Below are 21838 nucleotides of genomic sequence, written 5' to 3'. Positions count from 1 at the left end.
CTAAAATTATTTAAAGATTAATTTATAGAAACACTAAGTTGCAGACGTCATAACTGTCTTAATTTTATTCAAAAGTGATTGATTCAAAGCATTTCCTTAACTGCTGAAATTTAAACTGCCAGGCTAGCAATGGTGCGAGCAATGTTTATGAGGTTGAGCAATAAGCAAAGCTAAATCAACGCAACGAATATTGCAATATCTGCTCAGTAATTAAGTAGAATGTTTTTCCAATTCAAAACTTTCTCAGGTAAAGAAAAATAGAAGAGAATAATTAGTATAAAAGAAAAATATGGGAAATGTTAATTTATATTAATTCCAAGACAAAGCTGCTTAACATAAGTCAATTAGTTGAAATTATTGTAAATTTGGTAAAAAGAAATATATTTTGAGAACCTTACCTGATCCCATCAGTGCCATCACCCATGCCCTTTAACTCCAGTTCTGGATATAAATTATCTTTTTTGCTATCTGCCACATTCGGAAGGCTGGGTTTCTTAACTTGTACATCCATCGCTCTCCTGATTCTACGAATACCGGGTGAGGAATAATTTCTACTCATTTGGTGCTGGATTGCTTGTGGATAGTCTTAGAGACAAAAGTAACAATACGTTAAAGTTATTTTTTCAACAAACAGAAAAAAATCCTAAATTAACGGTGTTCATTTACAAAAGCACACATTCCTTACCTAAGCAACCCTATATTAAAAAAACTCTTTCAAAAGGATTCAGCACATGTCCTCCAAGTCACAACTATAATCTATAAATCTAATTCTAAATACTGTACTTTTGTTTTTCTAATAACATATAAAGTACTTCGCACTTCTTGATATATGAATAGGACCTGAACTATTATATAATAATAATAATCCTTGCATTTGATATAGCGCTTTTCACGTTGGGAGGACGTCCCAAAGAGCTTCACAGAACACATTGTAAAGTGAATTGACTGTATATTTGTGGGCGAACGCGGCAGCCAATTGCACACAGCAATGTCCCACAAACAGTCGTGGATTGAAAATGACCAATTTATTATTGTTTTTTGGTTTTGGAGGGATTATTATTAGGCTCTGTGTCGAGTAAGGAAACTTGCCCAAGGTTTCGCCCTCTGCCTGGAATTGAACTCAGGTCTCTCGCTTGCAAAGCGAGTGCTCTAACCACTGAGCTACAGGACTCCACATTATAGGATCATAAGAAAACTTAGATAGTGCTCACAGCATTTTAAAAATTTGGATAATGTCTCTTCTCAATGTTTTTTTCCTGATGATAGCAGGTCAGTTTTCTGAGTTGCTCTACATAGCTAAGAGGTCGAAGTCCTGGCATTACCCTTGTACTTCTCTCTGAATCTTTCTAATATATCAATGTCATTTTGAAAGTAATGTGACTAAAAAAGTGCACAATATTTAAAACAAAGCAAACCCAATTATCTGTACAATGTTGAGACAACAACAACAACTTGTATTTATATAGTGCCCTCCATGCAGTTTGGTGTCCTGGAGCACTTGACAGTGGTGAAGTTTTGGGGCATAGTGGCTGAAGGCACAGCCACTGATGGTGGAGTGGAGGGGACGAGGGAAGAACAGGAGGCTGGAGCCAGCTGAATGGAGACAGCGGATGGGGGAGTGGGCGGTAAGCGAGTCGAATGGGAAGGGAGGTGCGAGGGAATGAAGGGATTTGAAAAATGATCTTGAAATCGATTAGGAGCCAGTGGAACCTGGCAAGGACTGGTGTGATGTGGGTAAGGAGTTTTGAGTGAGAATCCGGGAGGTGGCGTTCTGAATTTTTAGTTTAATTTTGTGTATTGTAGAGCTGGGGAGACCAGCGAGCAGGGCATTGGAATAGTCTGGGCAGGTGGCTTCCTTCTTGCCAACATTCAGCTACAGGAAATTTGCGCTCATCCAGGCCTTAATGTCCATCAAACAAGCTGACAGGACATCAACGGACTGGGAGTCACTGTTGGAGGAGGAGAAGTAGATTTGGGAATCATCTGCACACAGACAATTTAAACATATTTAAATGATTTAGTGATGTATCCCGGTTCACGAATAGTCTTGTTAACAGTATCACACTGATGATACTATTGTGCCAACAACAACTTGCATTATATAGTCCCTGTCACGCAGGGTAGCATCCAGAGCGCTTAATTAAGGTAAAAAATATCATAATGACTATCCTCCTTGGGGGAGAGGGAGGGAAGTCGGGAATTCTCCTTGGAGCTCCTTGGCTCCAAGGGGCAAAGGGGCAAAGCGGAGGGATAGAGGAAAAATATTCCAGAGTTTGGGGTGCAGTGCCTGAAAGTGCGGCCACTGATGGTGGAACAGAGGGCATGAGGGACATGCAGGAGGCTGGAGCCAGTCGAGCAGGGGCAGTGGGTAGTGGGTTGGGGAGTAACAACAAAAGCAACATTTGATTAACGCCTTTCATGTTGGGAGAACGTCCCAAGGCGCTGGACAATCAGAGTTTCGGACGCGAACCTGGACATGAAGCAGACCGGAACTTACTGAGCAGAGGGAGCGGGCAGGATGGTAATGGTTTAGGAGATCGCAGAGGTAGTGGGGAGCAAGCCTATGGAGGGCTTTGAAGGTAAGGACCAGGATCTTGAACTGTATCCTCTGTGTGATGGGAAGCCAGTGAAGTCAGGCGAGGATGGGAGTGATAGGGTCATGGAGCCTAGTGTGGGAGAGGACATGGGCTGCAGAGTTCTGGATGATCTGCAGCCTGTGGAGGGAGGAGTTGGGGAGGCCGACAAGCAAGGAGTTTGCATAGTCAGCCTCGATGAAATTAATGCGTGTATGAGGATTTTGGGGGTCTATTGGTATGCGACAGTGGCAGAGCTGGGCGATGTTGCGGAGGTGGGGGAAGGCAGAGCAGGTCATGTCACGGATGTGGGGTAGAAAGCATAAGGATCGAGCAAGATGCCAAGGTTCTGGACTAGCTTAGAAAGGTGGAGTGTGCAACCATGGGTGGTAATGCTGTCAGCGCCTGAGGTGTGGAGGCGCTGACTGGAGCCAATCAGGAGGGCCTTGGTCTTGTTGATGTTCAACTGAAGAAAGTTAGCTCTCATCCAGGACAGCACTTTGTCCTGGAGTCAAGGGTGGAGGCAGAGAGGTAGAGTTGGGTGTCATCCGCATACATGTTGAAGTTGACCCCATGTCTGCGGATGATGTCACCAAGAGGGAGCATATAGATGTTGAAGAGGAGAGGACCAAGGACAGAGCCCTGAGGAACGCCGCACAAGACGGTGCGGGGGCTAGAGGAGAAAGCGTTTGTGGAGATGAAGTGGAGGCGGTGTGAGATGTACGATCCGAACCAGTCAAGGACAGAGTTGAGTTGAGAAGGTTGAGTTGAGAGGAGAGGTGGTGGATGAGGATAGAGTGGTCAACGGTGTCGAAGGCAGCAGAGAGTCAAGGAGAACGAGGAGGCAGAAGGTGCCCTGGTCACAGGTGCACAGAATGTCATTTGTAACTTTGACCAGGGCTGTTTCTGTGCTGTGGGCGGCACAGAAACCCGACTGGAGGGGTTCATGAAGGGAGTGGTGGGAGAGGAAGGAACAAAGCTGGGAAGCAACAGCTCGTTCCAGGACCTTGGAGAGGAAAGGGAGGTTGGAGATGGGCGGTAGTTTGAGAGTAGAGATGGGTCCAGCGAGGGTTTTTTAAGGATAGGAGTAATCACGGCCATTTTTAATGGGGTGGGAACAGTACCAGTGGACAGGGAGAAGTTTATGATGTTTGTGAGTAGAGGGGCAAGGAGGTGGAGCTGGGTGGTAAGGAGAGGGTTAGGGATGGGGTCGAGGTAGACGGTGGTCGGTTAGTGGTCTTTGAGTAAGCAGATCAGAGAGGTAGGGAGGTGCCAGGGCATGGAGGGATTTAAAATGTAACCACAATTTTAGAAAAACTGAAGGCATCATCTAACCTTTTTTTAAAGCTTTTTTTAAAAAAAACTGTTTACAGTGCCCATAACTCTGAGCCTTGGTCCATCATCTAGATTTCTTGATTAAAAAGATACTGTACTTACTTAACATTTGTTGGAATTCATCCTTGTCACTTTTTTCATCTAGGCTTTTCTTCTTGGCATCTCGGCAAGCTTTCCAGTTCAGTAGAAATTGTCTGGCTGTATCTTTTACTTCCTTCTCATCAAGAACCTCTGTAGATAAAGAGGAAGCCTCTAAATTATTATAAAGAGGGATTAACTGGAGACAAGCAACAACTCAAGAAAGCTATCATAGTTAATAAGGTGAATGACTGACTACCCATTTTTAGCATTATATGTTTCTTTTACAGTGTTCATTGAGATTCTTCAACTTCCTCATGAGGGGGATAAAATGAATGATAGAAAGATAAGGTTGTTGGATGAAGAAAGAAAAAAGAAAGAATTAAAATGAGATAATTGTGTTAATCCATGATTAATTTGGACAGGCACATAAAACATGTTGAGGCCTTATCCTAACATTGAGCCTTGGGGTAAACTATTGATTGACAAAACAACTCTTAGTAACAAATACTCCTGAAATTGAGAAGTCCTCTTTTTGCAGCTGTCTTGCTGTTAGACTACAATTCAAACCTGGGTCTTCCTTATGCACTTAACTGCCTCTCTTACTGTATTTATTCGGTTTGAATTGAAAGCAGTCCAGAAATGTAGAGTATTAAGCCAGATTTTAGTCTTCCTATTGCACGTGCGTTGAATTGGCATTCTGCATCTTCAGAATATTCAGAACACCTGAACACATGTGTTTTTTTTAATGTTATTAAGAGCTAATTAGCCAAGGATGGAAGAAAATTAAAGAAACTGTAACAGAATGTGCCTAATTTGTTGCCACATATATAGTATAAATACGGCATGTAAAGCGTCTCACAGACTGGGGTCACATTGTAAATAATGAAATCAAAAGCGATATGGGGTGAATAAAACATCAGGAGAACAAAAAAGGGAAGGAGACAAAATTGAAAAGAGTAACAGAAACCATAGAAGACGATGGGGAACAAAATTTGGAAAATTGAATTGGTGAAAAAAATACATAGAACTTTGAATGAATTTAACTAAGGTGTGTGTCGACTATCAACTACCCCAGAATTCTGAACTGTCATCAACACTGATTGATTATTCCATAAATTATATTAACTGACTAACTGAATTATTTTCTGACTGACCTAATTGAAATGTCAAAGGTAAGTATGTAAGATTTAGGGCAATCTAACTGTCACATTTTTTAACTGAATGGTTTTTTGAAATACAGTCACTTTATTTTGACTTTATTTTATTATCACTGGTGAGTTTTTCTTGAATATTGTATAAAATCTTTATGAATTCAGGCATTGTTATTTTCTGTTTATTCTGCATTCCTGGTTTGTTGAGAAATGTATGCAAACATAACACTACCATCTGGGTGGCTGGAAATGTATACTACATTAAGCTGCTGTTCGTAATATTATTTAGCATCTGCATGAAAGTCTCAATGCAGTGGGAAACATTTCACCGAATGTCACATATAACTGGGGAGAGCATATTTTTGTGACTATACCAAACCTATTTATTAACATATTCTTTGCTCTGTGCTAAATAAACAGTAGCTACTTCTATTCAGTTTTCTTAGATCTATAAATAATCTAATTTTCTACGGACCAAGAATAAGGATATGAAAACTATAAGAATTGAAAAAAGCATGATTTTTTCATATAATAAGAACAACACTTCATAGTTCATTCCATACTGAATGTTTGTACTAAAATGGAAGCCTACATTTATTTATCTGTGGATATTGAAACAACCAAGCAATCTTTCCTTACCAAGGTTTGAAGACACCACTATTACTTTATCTCTGTATTTTGGTTCCTGGCATACAGGGTTTCCAGTCAGATCCAGATACCAGAGGTTTTGCCACTGGCTCAGTGTATATTCCAGTTCCTGAATGTGTGAATAAAGGAATGATTAAATATCCAAATTCATTGGCTCATTAAGTTCTCAATAAGTTACAATGTGATTTATTTCCATTCATTGTTCCTCTATACATTATAAATGCATGTCAGGGGCTCGGTTGGTAGCACTCTTGCCTCTGAATCGGAAGATAGGTTGAAGCCTGACATGAGGACTTGGAACTCATATAGTCTATGCCGACACTTCAATGCAGTACATGTAGCTCTGTGGTTAGAGTGCTGGCTTTGCAAGCGAGAGACCTGGGTTTGATTCCCGGCAGGGTGAAACCTTGGGCAAGTTTTATTGCTCCACAAGCCTGATAATAGTCCCTCAAAAAAAACAATAATAAATTTCAATCCACGACAGTTTGTGGGACACTGCTGTGCACAATTGGCTGCTGCATTTCGCCCACAAATATTCAGTCAATTCACTTTACAGCATATTCTGTGAAGCGCTTTGAGACGTCTAGAAGACGTGAAAAGCTCTATATCAACTGCAAGGATTATTATTATTATTAATATTATTATGCACCTGCTGCATTATTGGAGGTGCTGTCCTTTGGTTGAGACGTTCAACTGAGATCTTATCTGCCTGTTCAGGTGGATGTTAAAGATTCGATAGCACTATTTAAAAAGAGAAGGGAGTTTCTCCCATTGTTCTGGCCAACAAACTCCCAAATTAAATTGATCATTCACCTCATGGCTGTGCGCAAATTTGTTGCTGCATTCATTCATAAGATACACAGTCACTCCACTTTACAGTTTATCATGTGAAGTTCTTTGAGATGTCCTACCAACGCGAAAGGTGCTATATTAAATATAAGGATTATTTCTATTTGTTCTCTAAAGTTTTCTATGAGCTCGTTATGCAAAATATTTAATTAATAGCTAAAATAATTATCAATCTTTCAACTTGTCCAGAATAGAAAAGCAGAGGACACAGCTTGCCATTGAAGGGGGTAAATTCAGAACAAATCTACGCAAACACTATTTCAGTGAGCGAATAGTGAACCTGTGGAACCAGCTCCCAAGGGAGACGGTTGAAGCAGAAAGTGTTGATTCTTTCACAGATTAGTATTCTTTTAGGGAATAACATTATGGGATATAGTACATAGGTCATTTGTGCATGTGACTGCCAGGAAGGTGGAAGGCGAACTAGATGGACCTTGGTCTTCTTTTGTCTAGCATTTATTATGTTCTTATGTTCTTTATGTACAAGGTTTAACCATAAATTCTTACATTTTGCAAGTATATTCACAGACCACAAATCCATTTTTTATTTAACTTTGTAGGTTTCAATAATGAAAAAATATATATTTTTAAAAAAGGTAATTTACTCACTCATCTTTGAAAAGCCTACCTGGAGGTGCTTGACTGATTTAACTGACAAGTCACTCAGTTTTAGGCCAAGATAGTCTCAAATAGAGTGTTTATCTAAGAGACCATTAGTCCTAGTGGAAATATGATTACCCTTTGGACTTGTCTGATTGTTCATTGCCTTCCTGCCTCTAATAAAGTGGTTCCATTTTCCAACCATTCGATAATCAGTTCTAAAGGGACTCACTTTAGTGGCCTCTTCTGCTTTGATAAATGATCATGTCATACTCATCACTCAGAGGTCTGCCACAAAATGCTCAAGAGCAAATTATATTCAAGGCATGAACATCGACTGGCTCAGTAGACACTGTGGCAGGCTTTTCTTCATTTAATGATGACCAGTTATGAACCTGTATTTGACCACAGTGCTCCAATCTTTATCCTCCCTGTCGAGCTCAACTGTGTTAACTGCATCTGCAGGCACCAATTTGTCAACCTGCTGACTGACTGTCATAATCTATTTAAGAAAATCTATAATGTTTCTCTTGTTCCTGACTAAATTGTAAGGAGAATGAATTTATCTTTTCTGATCCAATATATTCAATCAATAATGTACAGAGATTGTATAAATGTGATTTTTTTGAAAATGTTGGTGGATAAAGTAATGGTATTAAAAAAAACTTGAAGACTTGCTTTAAGATGTCCTTTTTCTTGTTTTATAAGAAGAAAGTTTACCTTTAGATCTTGAATCTGATTTTCTCCCGCCATTAACTGATTCAGGTTCTTAAGACAAGATAATTGTTTAATCTCATCAATGTTATTTTTCTTGACATTCAAAAGACTTAACGATTTCTGCATAGATAAGAATCAATAATTACTGTACACTACATTAAACATGGTTTGTTACTTTTTAAAGTCACCATTTACTCTACAAATAAACATTTATTTGTTTCTCATATTTTTATATTTTGCTGTATGAACCACACAATTAGGCTTCTAGCAGAATGTTTGTCAATGGTAACCATCAACACATGTAAATTCATAATGTCAATATTAATAATTTTATTAATCACATTAAACAGAGATAGTAGATAATTAGGAACAATTGCCAGTCACAGATCTTCTCAAGATCAATTATCCTTTTTTTTTACAAAAAATACTTTTTGACAAATGTACACAATTATATTTAAAGTCTTTCAATTGTTAGCAAAACAATAAAATACAAATTTACAGTATATAGTGCCTTCCATGTCAGGAGGATATCCCAAGGTGCTTAACAAGCCCAGATTGGCACTCAAGCGAGGGGTGGGGTATGAGGAGAGGGCTGGGAGGGAAAGATGACCAAAAGCCTGGTCGGTCAAAGAGGTTGGTCTTAGATGGAGCTTGAATATGAGATGAGGTACTGATAGTGATAACATTTTCTTTTTAATGTTTTTTTAGTACATCCAATTATTTTTCTAATTTTTTCCACAGTGGCATTTGCCTCTCTGGCCTTCGCTCGCTGGAGTGCAGTTTCACAGGCACTGATTGCCCTCCACTACCCTGCCAAGTGGCCATTGTTCGTTTGTGGGCCTTGGTAGTGAATGACAACAGGCCATTGGATTGTAGAAATCTGATGACAATTTCACAGTATATTCATAATATACAAATGAATCACGTCAGGTTTATTAATCAATGATAATCTACAGTTGATGTTCAGAAAATAACATTTGGATTGTGAGGGAAACTTTTTCTTTTATTATATGGTGCCTCAATGGCATAACTCAATGGTGCATTAATCTGACACTTGAGTTTGTTCTATTGAACCCTATTTCCTCCAGTTTTTAACTCACAGTCTAAGACAAATAATATCCATATTATCCATATTTCTTAGCCTTTTAAAGACTTAAAACACACCTCAATTTCCTTTTCTCTAATGAAAACAAACTTTCCCCACAAGTTAATGCCTTAAATCTAGAATTATCCTCACTGCTTTTCTCTTAACTTTCTAAATGTATCATTATTATTATGAAAGTAGGGCACCCACAATTGCAAATAACATTGCTTTATGCCAAAAACTGACTCACCAGTGAGATATTCATAAGGAACATTAAGGTTATTATATTAATAATTAAATGTTGCATCAGCTGATTTTTACACAAAGAAAAGGGGTACTTATTGGTGAAAATTGATTTAAACATTTGTTTTATTGTCCTTATCTATTCAAGATCAGAAAACTAATAATACAATTTGAATTTCTACACGAAACATGAAATACCTTCCCAAATCTCCATTAGAAATTCCATGTCTTTACAGTCAAGAAAACAAAACATTAGGAAATAAAGAGAGAATCTCTCAGATGTGGTTATTCTCCAGAGACTCTGAAGCCCAATATCAATATTCTTTTTGCTCTTTTGTGACATGAGAATAATCCTTGGGGCAATGGTTTGAGTAGCTAGTACAAATGAAATCTTGTGGTAGAAACCTAAGAGGACAAATAGGTCCCCAGAGATGGACCTATCCAGAGGTGCCAGAGATGATCATTTGGAAATCTGCATCACATCACCATAAACACCTGACAAAACATTTCCAAATTATGCGTATCAAAGTTCTGAACAAAACATCATTTATAAAGAATTTTGGACAGAACATTTCAATATGGAGTCACATGGCTCTGAATGTCTAATCTGTAGAAAGACATTTTTATTAAGATATATAGATCATATTGTTACGGTATCTACGAACAGTTAATGTATCAAAATAAATTGTAGCTGTTGTTTACCGACAGACTCTGGAGAGTCCTAGGATCAAACAGGAGCTTTTCTCCAAGAGGAAGTTGTTGATTCTCCAGATGAAGTTCCCTGAGTTCTGTTAAACCATCCAGCTCCTCGACAACAGAGATGCGGTTACCACCTAGATACCTGTATGACAAAAATGATCATATATGCCTTATATTCTCAGTTGCCACACTAGAAAGGAACGCTGCACAGATACAAGTACAATGACTATTATTGTTAACTCATTACTGCCATCTCAGAGAGAAATCTACCCACGAATACATTTTCTGAAGTTTCTAATGATCTAATTTTAGGTTTTAAACCTCATATTTCTCTTTGAAGTCCATAACAATGTGGAAACACAGCTCAGTACTAATTTTGTAAATTTCACATATTTATTGGATATAAAATCTAATCAGAATTTGAATTCTTCTAATCGGGAACAAACCAGAGAAATGTTTTGTTTCCTATACTCTCATCTGCTATGCTCAAGAAATCAATATTTTACCTTTCTAAAACTAACCGGGTACCAAGAAAAATGAACGTCACTGAACTAATACGGTGGGTCAACCACGGATCAGCACAAACAACATTCCTTGTGAGAGGAATACTTTCTATATTATAAATATTTAAATTAATTTGTGTTAACCGTATTTATCTTTGAGCACATATCATTTTTGCTACTTTCACTCTCTATTTAAAAAAGAAATAAGCATTGACTTACAATTTGGTGAGTTTTTCCAATAAAGAAAGATTTTCGATATGGCTTATATTATTATTCTGCAGATAAAGATGAGTGAGATTAGAGATGCAGCCTAAATTACGAATCTCTTTGATGCTGTTGTCATATAAATACAAAACAGATAGGTTCTTGCATACAGAGAGGTCATCCTGAAATAAAAAAGCAAACATTATTTTTGAAAAACAAATGGAATAGAACACATGCAGGTAACATGCAAGAGAGGCAGCTGCAGTGGCAATAATTGACTTAACGCACAAACAGCAGTGCATTCCATATAAAGTAAAATATTTTATTGCTAAACAATATCTTGCATTGTGCTGAAAAACCAGTCATCACTTATGAAACATACAGTATCCAAGCATAGATTACACAATCATTAATAATGCATGAGCTTCATTCAGTGGTTGAGAGTTTTTTATCTGCACACAGAAAGGCTACTCAAACTTTTATAGTTATATAAAGTGCCAGTTTTATTTGTGCATTGCACCTGCGAAATCAAGACTATCTTGACCTGAACCATTAAGGATATTCTCCTTGAAAGTAGGAGCGCATTCCGTGGCCGCCTCGTACCATTGTTTTCCTTCAATAGAGTAGTTCCAATGCATATCAGGAAACACAACTGTTCACTGAAGACCAATGTGCCTTCTCGGGTGTTGTGAATGCATTTGTGGTCATCAACTGGGCAAATACAAAAGTGCAGCCTCACTCTAGGGAATCTGCTACAAACAACCCCCTCTGCTACAAATCTGTACACACAGTGTGTTAGCCCCTGGGCCTCTTGTGCTGTTTGCTCGACGGCTGCTACTGTGGGCGGAGCGGATCCAGTCGTTCATGCGTGGGATTGCGGAAGCGGCGTTAGAGGGAAACTGGCTTTGCCCAGTGCCCGGCCTAAACTGAGCTCCTGCCATCAATTCTTGGTAAGGGCTGTACTATTCAAACTAAAATTCTTAGTATTTTAGTATTTTAAACATAACTACAGGTTCAGGAAATATATGCCTATAGTTTTAATCCGGCTTGTTTTAAGAAATGCGTCTCTCAATAGCACCAATCAGCCCTCTGCAATTTCCCACAAGATTTGCCAAATGCCCCACAATTTTTGGCCTATCTCATATGGCAGTGGTCTCAAGACATGAGTGTAATGACTTGATAAGGCATGACCTTACAAAAATGGCTTGCATCATAATGGACATGCCACATATAAAATTGCCTGTAAGGCATAGCAGAATATCAAACAATACTAGTGAAGTAAGGGTTTTGAAGGAACTCAAGTCATGAAGCCGTGCATACCAAAGTTTTCCTGCCGAAGGGGACACATGAGGCGCCTCAACTTAGGTAGTAGGAAGAAGCATCGGAAGAAGCATCCTCAGCAAGCGACCTACCAAGTAAGAGCCCATGTAAGAAGGATGCCGAAAAAAAATGCCAACATTAAAAATGGCACCTGTCAAAAGGTCGATTTGCCGAGGATTGACATCTTAATCAAGTGGTGAGGAAGATATGTTGTCCTTGAATGGAATCTATCTGCATTGAACACTGAATAAACATGAAGCCTCATTCGTGAAAATGATTTGTGTGCTTTGTTTTTATTATTAAGTTCTGTATATTGGAGACTTGTAGCTTGGAGGTTAGACCCCTCGCCTCGCAAACAAGAGGATCTGGATTAGATTCCCGGGCAGGGTGAAACATTGGGTAAGTTTCCTTACTCCACATGCCCCTGTTCACCTAGCAGTAAGTAGGAACGTGGTTGTTAGTCGATAGGTGGATTGCTTTTCCGGTGGTAATAATCCCTTCAAAAATAATAATAATTTAGTCACTCATTCCACGATTGTCTGGGGGACACTGCTGCGCGCAATTGGATGCTGCATGTCTCTCCATTTTAAGTACTGTATTACTTAATTCTTACAAAAATTGCTGAAGGGTATCTGTGCCATAACAATATCATATCAGACCTTTTATCTATTTTGACTCCTGAACTCAATCGTGACTGGACTTACTGTCTGAGAACCTTAGATTGCTATAAGCACTTACATTAATGTAAAGAAATTGGAATAAATTTGAAACACAAGCAATAATCAAGCACTGAAAGATCTGACATTGAATCTCTAAATCAATTAAGTAAACTTACAATTTCATCAATGTTCTTGTCAGAAAAATTCAGATGAGTCAATTTTTTCAGATACTGTCCCAGTGGTTCAGCTCTTCTGTTCTTTACATGAAGACTATTTTTGGCAATTACATCAATTGTAAGCCGAACCATTTTTTTATATAGCAAATGTTAATGAAATCCAAAACAAAGTTGCAACAATTCCAGTTCACACTGTTGATTTGAGTTTTAAAATCTTGAATATTTCCAAAAGAGAGCCAAACTGAATTTTGTGAAACCTAATTTAAGAAATAAAAGAAAATGCATGTCAAATTAAACACAAGACAACAAATATACTTTTACTGAAGACTTTTTTTAAAAAAAAGGCTTTTGGCTCATAAAATAAATATGTAATCCATTTGTGCCAGAAATAAACATGAACGGAAAAATAATTTTCTTTCACGCGGTTGGAAGTAAAAGTATGGACTATTTATGATCATTGTAGAAGCAGATTCTGACAGCGACTGCAAATAGTGATTAAAATGTCAATGTAACTAATTGATTAAATGTCTGTGTAATAGCCACTTTTAAATTTTTCAATTACTTTAATCTTTTTCTTCTGTTTTTATTGCCAAACCTAACAAATTATTTTGTATCAAAGACGTACAGTGTAGTATTTACAAAAGCCTATTGCACAGTCAATTCATCAACCAGTTGACATTTTAGTCATACCAACAGTAGCTATAATTACCTTTTAATCGGTTCTTCACTTCTAACCACAGTAAAGCATTGCGTTCAGGTTGATTCAGGCTCATTTCTCACATTCTAGGCTATAATTTTAAATGACAACAATAATAATCCTTGCATTTGATATTTCACTTAGGGAGGACGTCTCAGGATTTTACTGCAAAGTGTAGTGACTGCCTAAGTGAATGGAACTGCCAATTTGAAGACAGTCACGTCCTACAAACAGACAAGAATTGAATGCACAATTTTATTTTGGGGATTTGTTGGCCAAGACACTGGGAAAAACTCTTCACTTTTCGAATAGTGCCATGGGATCTTTAACGTCCATCTTGATTCAACGTCTCATCTCCAGGATAGCAGCTCCAGTGCTCCTCCAGCAGTGTTTGTGAGCTCAAAATCCCAACATTAGGTTTGAACCTATAAGCTTCTAACTCAGATTGAGAATGTTCTCAACTGACAAACGTTGACATATCACTACAGAAAGGAAAACATCTATATTGTGGTATATACTATGACGAGTATAAGAATTTGCAATTACAGTTCTAACATTCACACTGAGAAATGAAATTCATAAGTTTTTTGATTATAACATTTGACAGGTAAGATAGTGTAGAGCCCAAGGCAGGACATGGAAACAAAGCGGGACACTGGTATAAAAGAGACACTGGTATTTTATGTTGGATCAAATTCTGATATTCAATTGAATAATGGAAACTAGGCATGACTAATGTAACAGTCCAATTATGATTGGTATGTTACCCACACAATATTAAACTACAAAAGTAAAGCCTGAGTTGCTCTAACCGCTGCCTAAATCTTAATATTGATAAATGTCTTGAAACCTATCCAGGGTAAATAGTTGTTAATTTTATGGGTTCCTTCCGGGTCAATTATTCTGGAAATGTTGGTAACCAATCTGGAGGAGGTTATTGGTGGTTGTATGTTACCTGTTGCTGGTTGTATGTTACATGTTGGTGGTTGATGTGGTTGTATGTTTCCTGTTGGTAGTTGTGTGTTACCTGTTGGTGGGTGTATGTTACTTGTTGGTGGTTGTATGTTCCCTGCTGGTGGGTGTATGTTCCCTGATGGTGGGTGTATGTTACCTGCTGGTGGGTGTATGTTACCTGCTGGTGGGTGTATGTTCCCTGCTGGTGGGTGTATGTTCCCTGCTGGTGGGTGTATGTTCCCTGCTGGTGGGTGTATGTTACCTGCTGGTGGGTGCATGTTACCTGCTGGTGGGTGCATGTTACCTGCTGGTGGGTGCATGTTCCCTGCTGGTGGGTGCATGTTACCTGCTGGTGGGTGCATGTTACCTGCTGGTGGGTGCATGTTACCTGCTGGTGGGTGCATGTTCCCTGCTGGTGGGTGTATGTTACCTGCTGGTGGGTGAATATTCCCTGCTGGTGGGTGTATGTTACCTGCTGGTGGGTGTATGTTACCTGCTGGTGGGTGTATGTTCCCTGCTGGTGGGTGTATGTTCCCTGCTGGTGGGTGTATGTTACCTGCTGGTGGGTGCATGTTCCCTACTGGTGGGTGCATGTTACCTGCTGGTGGGTGCATGTTCCCTGCTGGTGGGTGCATGTTCCCTGCTGGTGGGTGCATGTTACCTGCTGGTGGGTGTATGTTACCTGCTGGTGGGTGTATGTTACCTGCTGGTGGGTGTATGTTCCCTGCTGGTGGGTGTATGTTCCCTGCTGGTGGGTGCATGTTACCTGCTGGTGGGTGTATGTTACCTGCTGGTGGGTGCATGTTACCCGCTGGTGGGTGTATGTTCCCTGCTGGTGGGTGTATGTTCCCTGCTGGTGGGTGCATGTTCCCTGCTGGTGGGTGCATGTTCCCTGCTGGTGGGTGTATGTTCCCTGCTGGTGGGTGAATGTTCCCTGCTGGTGGGTGTATGTTACCTGCTGGTGGGTGTATGTTACCTGCTGGTGGGTGTATGTTCCCTTCTGGTGGGTGTATGTTCCCTGCTGGTGGGTGCATGTTACCTGCTGGTGGGTGCATGTTACCTGCTGGTGGGTGTATGTTACCTGCTGGTGGGTGTATGTTACCTGCTGGTGGGTGCATGTTACCTGCTGGTGGGTGCATGTTACCTGCTGGTGGGTGTATGTTACCTGCTGGTGGGTGCATGTTCCCTGCTGGTGGGTGGGTGCATGTTACCCGCTGGTGGGTGCATGTTCCCTGCTGGTGGGTGCATGTTACCTGCTGGTGGGTGTATGTTCCCTGCTGGTGGGTGTATGTTCCCTGCTGGTGGGTGCATGTTCCCTGCTGGTGGGTGTATGTTACCTGCTGGTGGGTGTATGTTACCTGCTGGTGGGTGTATGTTACCTGCTGGTGGGTGCATGTTCCCTGCTGGTGGGTGCATGTTCCCTGCTGGTGGGTGTATGTTCCCTGCTGGTGGGTGTATGTTCCCTGCTGGTGGGTGCATGTTACCTGCTGGTGGGTGTATGTTACCTGCTGGTGGGTGTATGTTACCCGCTGGTGGGTGTATGTTACCTGCTGGTGGGTGTATGTTACCTGCTGGTGGGTGGGTGCATGTTACCTGCTGGTGGGTGCATGTTACCTGCTGGTGGGTGCATGTTACCTGCTGGTGGGTGCATGTTCCCTGCTGGTGGGTGTATGTTACCTGCTGGTGGGTGAATATTCCCTGCTGGTGGGTGTATGTTACCTGCTGGTGGGTGTATGTTACCTGCTGGTGGGTGTATGTTCCCTGCTGGTGGGTGTATGTTCCCTGCTGGTGGGTGTATGTTACCTGCTGGTGGGTGCATGTTCCCTACTGGTGGGTGCATGTTACCTGCTGGTGGGTGCATGTTCCCTGCTGGTGGGTGCATGTTCCCTGCTGGTGGGTGCATGTTACCTGCTGGTGGGTGTATGTTACCTGCTGGTGGGTGTATGTTACCTGCTGGTGGGTGTATGTTCCCTGCTGGTGGGTGTATGTTCCCTGCTGGTGGGTGCATGTTACCTGCTGGTGGGTGTATGTTACCTGCTGGTGGGTGCATGTTACCCGCTGGTGGGTGTATGTTCCCTGCTGGTGGGTGTATGTTCCCTGCTGGTGGGTGCATGTTCCCTGCTGGTGGGTGCATGTTCCCTGCTGGTGGGTGTATGTTCCCTGCTGGTGGGTGAATGTTCCCTGCTGGTGGGTGTATGTTACCTGCTGGTGGGTGTATGTTACCTGCTGGTGGGTGTATGTTACCTGCTGGTGGGTGTATGTTCCCTTCTGGTGGGTGTATGTTCCCTGCTGGTGGGTGCATGTTACCTGCTGGTGGGTGCATGTTACCTGCTGGTGGGTGTATGTTACCTGCTGGTGGGTGTATGTTACCTGCTGGTGGGTGCATGTTACCTGCTGGTGGGTGCATGTTACCTGCTGGTGGGTGTATGTTACCTGCTGGTGGGTGCATGTTCCCTGCTGGTGGGTGGGTGCATGTTACCTGCTGGTGGGTGTATGTTCCCTGCTGGTGGGTGTATGTTCCCTGCTGGTGGGTGCATGTTCCCTGCTGGTGGGTGTATGTTACCTGCTGGTGGGTGTATGTTACCTGCTGGTGGGTGTATGTTACCTGCTGGTGGGTGCATGTTCCCTGCTGGTGGGTGCATGTTCCCTGCTGGTGGGTGTATGTTCCCTGCTGGTGGGTGTATGTTCCCTGCTGGTGGGTGCATGTTACCTGCTGGTGGGTGTATGTTACCTGCTGGTGGGTGTATGTTACCCGCTGGTGGGTGTATGTTACCTGCTGGTGGGTGTATGTTCCCTGCTGGTGGGTGTATGTTACCTGCTGGTGGGTGGGTGCATGTTCCCTGCTGGTGGGTGTATGTTCCCTGCTGGTGGGTGTATGTTACCTGCTGGTGGGTGTATGTTCCCTGCTGGTGGGTGTATGTTACCTGCTGGTGGGTGTATGTTACCTGCTGGTGGGTGCATGTTCCCTGCTGGTGGGTGGGTGCATGTTCCCTGCTGGTGGGTGTATGTTACCTGCTGGTGGGTGCATGTTACCTGCTGGTGGGTGTATGTTCCCTGCTGGTGGGTGTATGTTCCCTGCTGGTGGGTGTATGTTACCTGCTGGTGGGTGCATGTTCCCTGCTGGTGGGTGTATGTTACCTGCTGGTGGGTGTCGCGGTTGGCTCTTTAAATGCCGCCGTCGGGGTTGCCAGGGGCAACCGGCTTGTCAGTGCCACCGGCTTTGTGGTCCGGGTCGGCGCCAGCGCCCGGACACTCTGGTCCGCACATTTCTGGTTCCGCCCTTCGCACTGAAGCCCCCCAGTGGGACTGCAGCCAAGAGACCAGAGGTGGTTCACATGGCACCACTGGAAACACACTGGGGAGGTGGTGCCGGAGAGCGCTGTGCCCCCAAACTGTTTCACCTTACTATTGAAATTCACTTTGCAGTGTAATCACGATAAAAAATAATCCTTGCGTTTGATACGGCAGCTTTTAATAATAATAATCCTTGCCTTTGATATAGCGCTTTTCACGTCGGGAGGATGTCCCAAAGCGCTTCACAGAACACACTGTAAAGTGAATTGACTGTATATTTGTGGGCGAACGCGGCAGCCAATTGCACACAGCAATGTCCCACAAACAGTCGTGGATTGAAAATGACCAATTTATTATTGTTTTTGGTTTTGGAGGATTATTATTAGGCTCTGTGTGGAGTAAGGAAACTTGCCCAAGGTTTCGCCCTCTGCCTGGGATTGAACTCAGGTCTCTCACTTGCAAAGCGAGTGCTCTAACCACTGAGCTACAGGACTCTTTTCACATCTTCTATGCGCCTCAAAGCGCTTCGCAGAATATACTGTAAAGTGAATTGACTGCGTATTTGTGGGCGAACGCGGCAGCCAATTCCGCACAGCAGTGTCCCACAAACAGTCGTGGATTGAAATGACCAATTTATTATTGTTTCGTTTCTTTTTCTTGAGGGATTGTTATCAGGCGTGTGGGAGTGAGGAAACTTGCCCAAGGTTTCGCCCCCTGACGGGATTCGATCCCAGGTCTCTTGCGAGGCGAGTGCTCTGACCACTGAGCTTCAGGATACCACATATTCCGTGACGCGATTTGAGACGTCTCAGAGACCCCGAATGAGGCGCTATTATCACACGCGCGGATTATTATTATTATTATTATTATTTGTTTTTGAAGGCTTGGAAACAAGTCAGTGTGAGGTGTATTAAAATAAAATAATAATCCGTGCATTTGGCATCAGAGTCCTGTAGTTCAGTGGTTAGAGCACTCGCTTTGCAAGTGAGAGACCTGAGTTCAATTCCAGGCAGAGGGCGAAACCTTGGGCAAGTTTCCTTACTCCACACAGAGCCTAATAATAATCCCTCCAAAACCAAAAACAATAATAAATTGGTCATTTTCAATCCACGACTGTTTGTGGACATTGCTGTGCGCAATTGGCTGCCGCGTTCGCCCACAAATATACAGTCAATTCACTTTACAATGTGTTCTGTGAAGCGCTTTGGGACGTCTTCCCGACGTGAAAAGCGCTATATCAAATGCAAGGATTAGTATTATTATCATGTCTCTGAGACGTCTCAAAGCGCTTCGCAGAATATACAGTAAAGTGTAGTGACCAGATATTTTGGGAATCACGCGAATCACGGCAGACAATTGCGCACAGCGGTGTCCCACAAACAGTCGTGGATTGAGTGACCAAATTATTATTTTTTTGAAAATGTTTTTTCAAGGGATTTTTTTACCTTTAGAATAGTTGTATTCTAATGGTAAAACATATGCAGTATTCTTGAATTAATATGTGCTTATTTTCAAATGAGTGTTTTTGATATTACTGTAGTGGAGTCCTGTAGCTCAGTGGTTAGAGCACTCGCTTTGCAAGTGAGAGACCTGAGTTCAATTCCAGGCAGGGTGAAACCTTGGGCAAGTTTCCTTACTCCACACAGAGCCTAATAATAATCCCTCCAAAAAACCAAAAACAATAATTAAATTGGTCATTTTCAATCTACGACTGTTTGTGGGACATTGCTGTGCGCAATTGGCTGCCGCGTTCGCCCACAAATATACAGTCAATTCACTTTACAGTGTGTTCTGTGAAGCGCTTTGGGACGTCCTCCCGACGTGAAAAGCGCTATATCAAATGCAAGGATTATTATTATTATTATTATATATAGTAATATCAAAAACACGTACTCATTTGAAAATAAGCTCATATTAATTCAAGAATACTACATATATAATACATATATATTCAGTAATACCACCAAATGGGGAGGATTTCCTGGGTGGGTGTATGGCGGGGGGTGGTGGGAGAATAAATACGAGTTATTTTATTAGAGAAATCTGGGAATATTCCAGTATCAGTCTGTGTCAGTTGGCAGCACTCTCACCTGAGTCAGAAGGTTGTAGGTTCAAGCTCCATTTTGGGGGGTCTTTAAGACATAACATTTGCCCCCAGATCCTGCCGATGCGCCAGGCTGGCTGGCCTGTCACTAGCGGTGCTTTAGAGAACTGTGGACCCATTCGGTTCAGGAAACCAGAGGCTGACTCAATGCTGATATTCCCTTCCCAAGCACGTTTCCCTCGAGCTAAGTGTGTCAACAAAAGAAACAAAACACTCTTTTTCCCACATTAATAATAATAGATTTTATTGATCATAAGAAGAATTTAGGCGTTCAAGATTAAATGCAAGACTGTGGAGACCATTGCTTTAACTCAGCTGAATTATCAGCATTTGATTTTAAAACCTGCTCAGACCTTTCTGTGCTTTCCACACTTGGCATTCTTTGACACAAGTACAGTATTTTGTAGGTTGTATGTTATGCAATGTGGATAATTGGTAGACTGCCATTTACACGTTCAGCTTTCTAATAGTTAAACAATGTTTGTAAAGCAACCTTAAGGGTCATTTCACTATAAGGAAACAGGCTACTCAAATGTAAACGCATTGTTGAAAAAAATATTCCAACCACCGTTTCAACCCTTAATTTTAAACTTATTGAGTAAAACGAAACATTATCCATCGCNTTTTTTTTCCATCTTTGCATCTCGAGAGACGTCTGCATGCAACAACCATTGCATCAGAAATGAGTACAACTTTGTTGAATTCCCAGTTATCATTGTTTCCTGTTTAAATGCCTCATTAACCAAAACCTGGAAATATTTCAAATTGTGAGTGCAATAAAAGTGAATGGGAATAGAGTTCAGGTGGTTGTGATTATATAGCATATGTGCTTTCACATGTATAAATACAAATTAATTTCCTTTCTTAAGAAAGGTAGTGCCATTGAGATTGTACAAGGTAATCAAGGTACTAGACAAATAAAGAAGCCATCAGAGGAAATGATACAATATTTATTTACCCCAGACGTTCTTGTGAAAATTGGAAAACTCTTTCGTCTACCATATGCTAAGCAAGGAGTAAGTTGGAAGTTGGACAAGTGAACTCTAATCAATGAAATATTTTGTTAAGTGAAAAATTATTATCTTGCCATGTTGCTGTACGTGGCCAAGCCTTGAGAATTGTCTGATTAGTTTTTGAAAAGTGTATACGTAGCCCTTTGTACAAAAGAAATATGCACATAATATAATTTATATAAATTACATTATATCCAGTTTCATTTATGACTGCTAATCCCCCAAAACTTACGTTTGAACTTTTTTTTAAACGCCAGAAAACACCTATATTTGTCCTTTTTACACTGATAAGTTTTGAAAAATCTTCTACATGACATTAGATCAAGTTTCTTCATATAAAATGATAATCTGGGCATTTGATATAATGTGGAGAACATCTCTAAAGCACTTCAAAGTTTTTATAAACTGTATTTTGAAGGCGAATACAGCAGCCAATTTGTGCGCAACAGTGTCCCACAGATAGCCATGAATTGAATGACTAATTGTATCTGTTCTACCATAACTATTAATGTCATTTCCCAGTAAACAAGATAATTACAATGCGATAATCTTGGAGAAAAGATATAATAGAGGTAGAATAAAAACACTTCCAGAAACTCAATAGTACAGCATATATAAAAATTGATGGTAATGTGGAAGTGATTAAAAGACTAATGTAACCTCATCTCAGGGTTCAGATGATGGTTGTAGAACACATAAACTTCATTCTCTGAACCACCTGACAAGATTACCGTTTTGTAATTACTTCCAGGTATTTGTTGTTCTTTATGCTAATAGTTCTTTGCAATCAATTGAATAGGTTCTTAAGAGTTGTCTGTATTTATTACATCAGATTTATCAATCTTGCATTCAAACACATTGATACCATGGCATAATCAGAATGGCACATCTATATGAAACAAGCACAATGAGGGGAGATGGGGTGCGGGGAGGA

The 21838-nt window shown here is 41.0% G+C and overlaps 1 protein-coding gene across 4 annotated transcripts in view; it reads right to left on the bottom strand.

Annotated features, from left to right (window-relative positions):
* ppp1r42 (protein phosphatase 1, regulatory subunit 42) overlaps window positions 1-17688 on the bottom strand; it is a 29030-nt gene extending 11342 nt beyond the window's left edge. The window contains exons 1-8 of one of the 4 annotated variants that reach the window (XM_007886837.1): window positions 17632-17688; window positions 12843-13099; window positions 10703-10869; window positions 9984-10122; window positions 7958-8074; window positions 5780-5897; window positions 4011-4139; window positions 399-585 (exon numbers count right to left, since the gene is read on the bottom strand). In XM_007886837.1, coding sequence (XP_007885028.1) covers window positions 399-585; window positions 4011-4139; window positions 5780-5897; window positions 7958-8074; window positions 9984-10122; window positions 10703-10869; window positions 12843-12974 — 989 coding nt within the window. In that variant the 5' untranslated portion in view covers window positions 12975-13099; window positions 17632-17688. The remainder of the gene's footprint in view (window positions 1-398; window positions 586-4010; window positions 4140-5779; window positions 5898-7957; window positions 8075-9983; window positions 10123-10702; window positions 10870-12842; window positions 13100-17631) is intronic. The other 3 variants (XM_007886845.1, XM_007886850.1, XM_007886854.1) reach the window with 3 other exon arrangements.
* Window positions 17689-21838: the final 4150 nt, after the last annotated feature.

Source organism: Callorhinchus milii, unplaced genomic scaffold, assembly GCF_018977255.1.
Source record: "Callorhinchus milii isolate IMCB2004 unplaced genomic scaffold, IMCB_Cmil_1.0 Scaffold2, whole genome shotgun sequence".
NCBI lineage: Eukaryota > Metazoa > Chordata > Chondrichthyes > Chimaeriformes > Callorhinchidae > Callorhinchus > Callorhinchus milii.
Note: the sequence above shows the minus strand (reverse complement) of the source record. Positions and strands in the feature narration are given on the sequence as shown.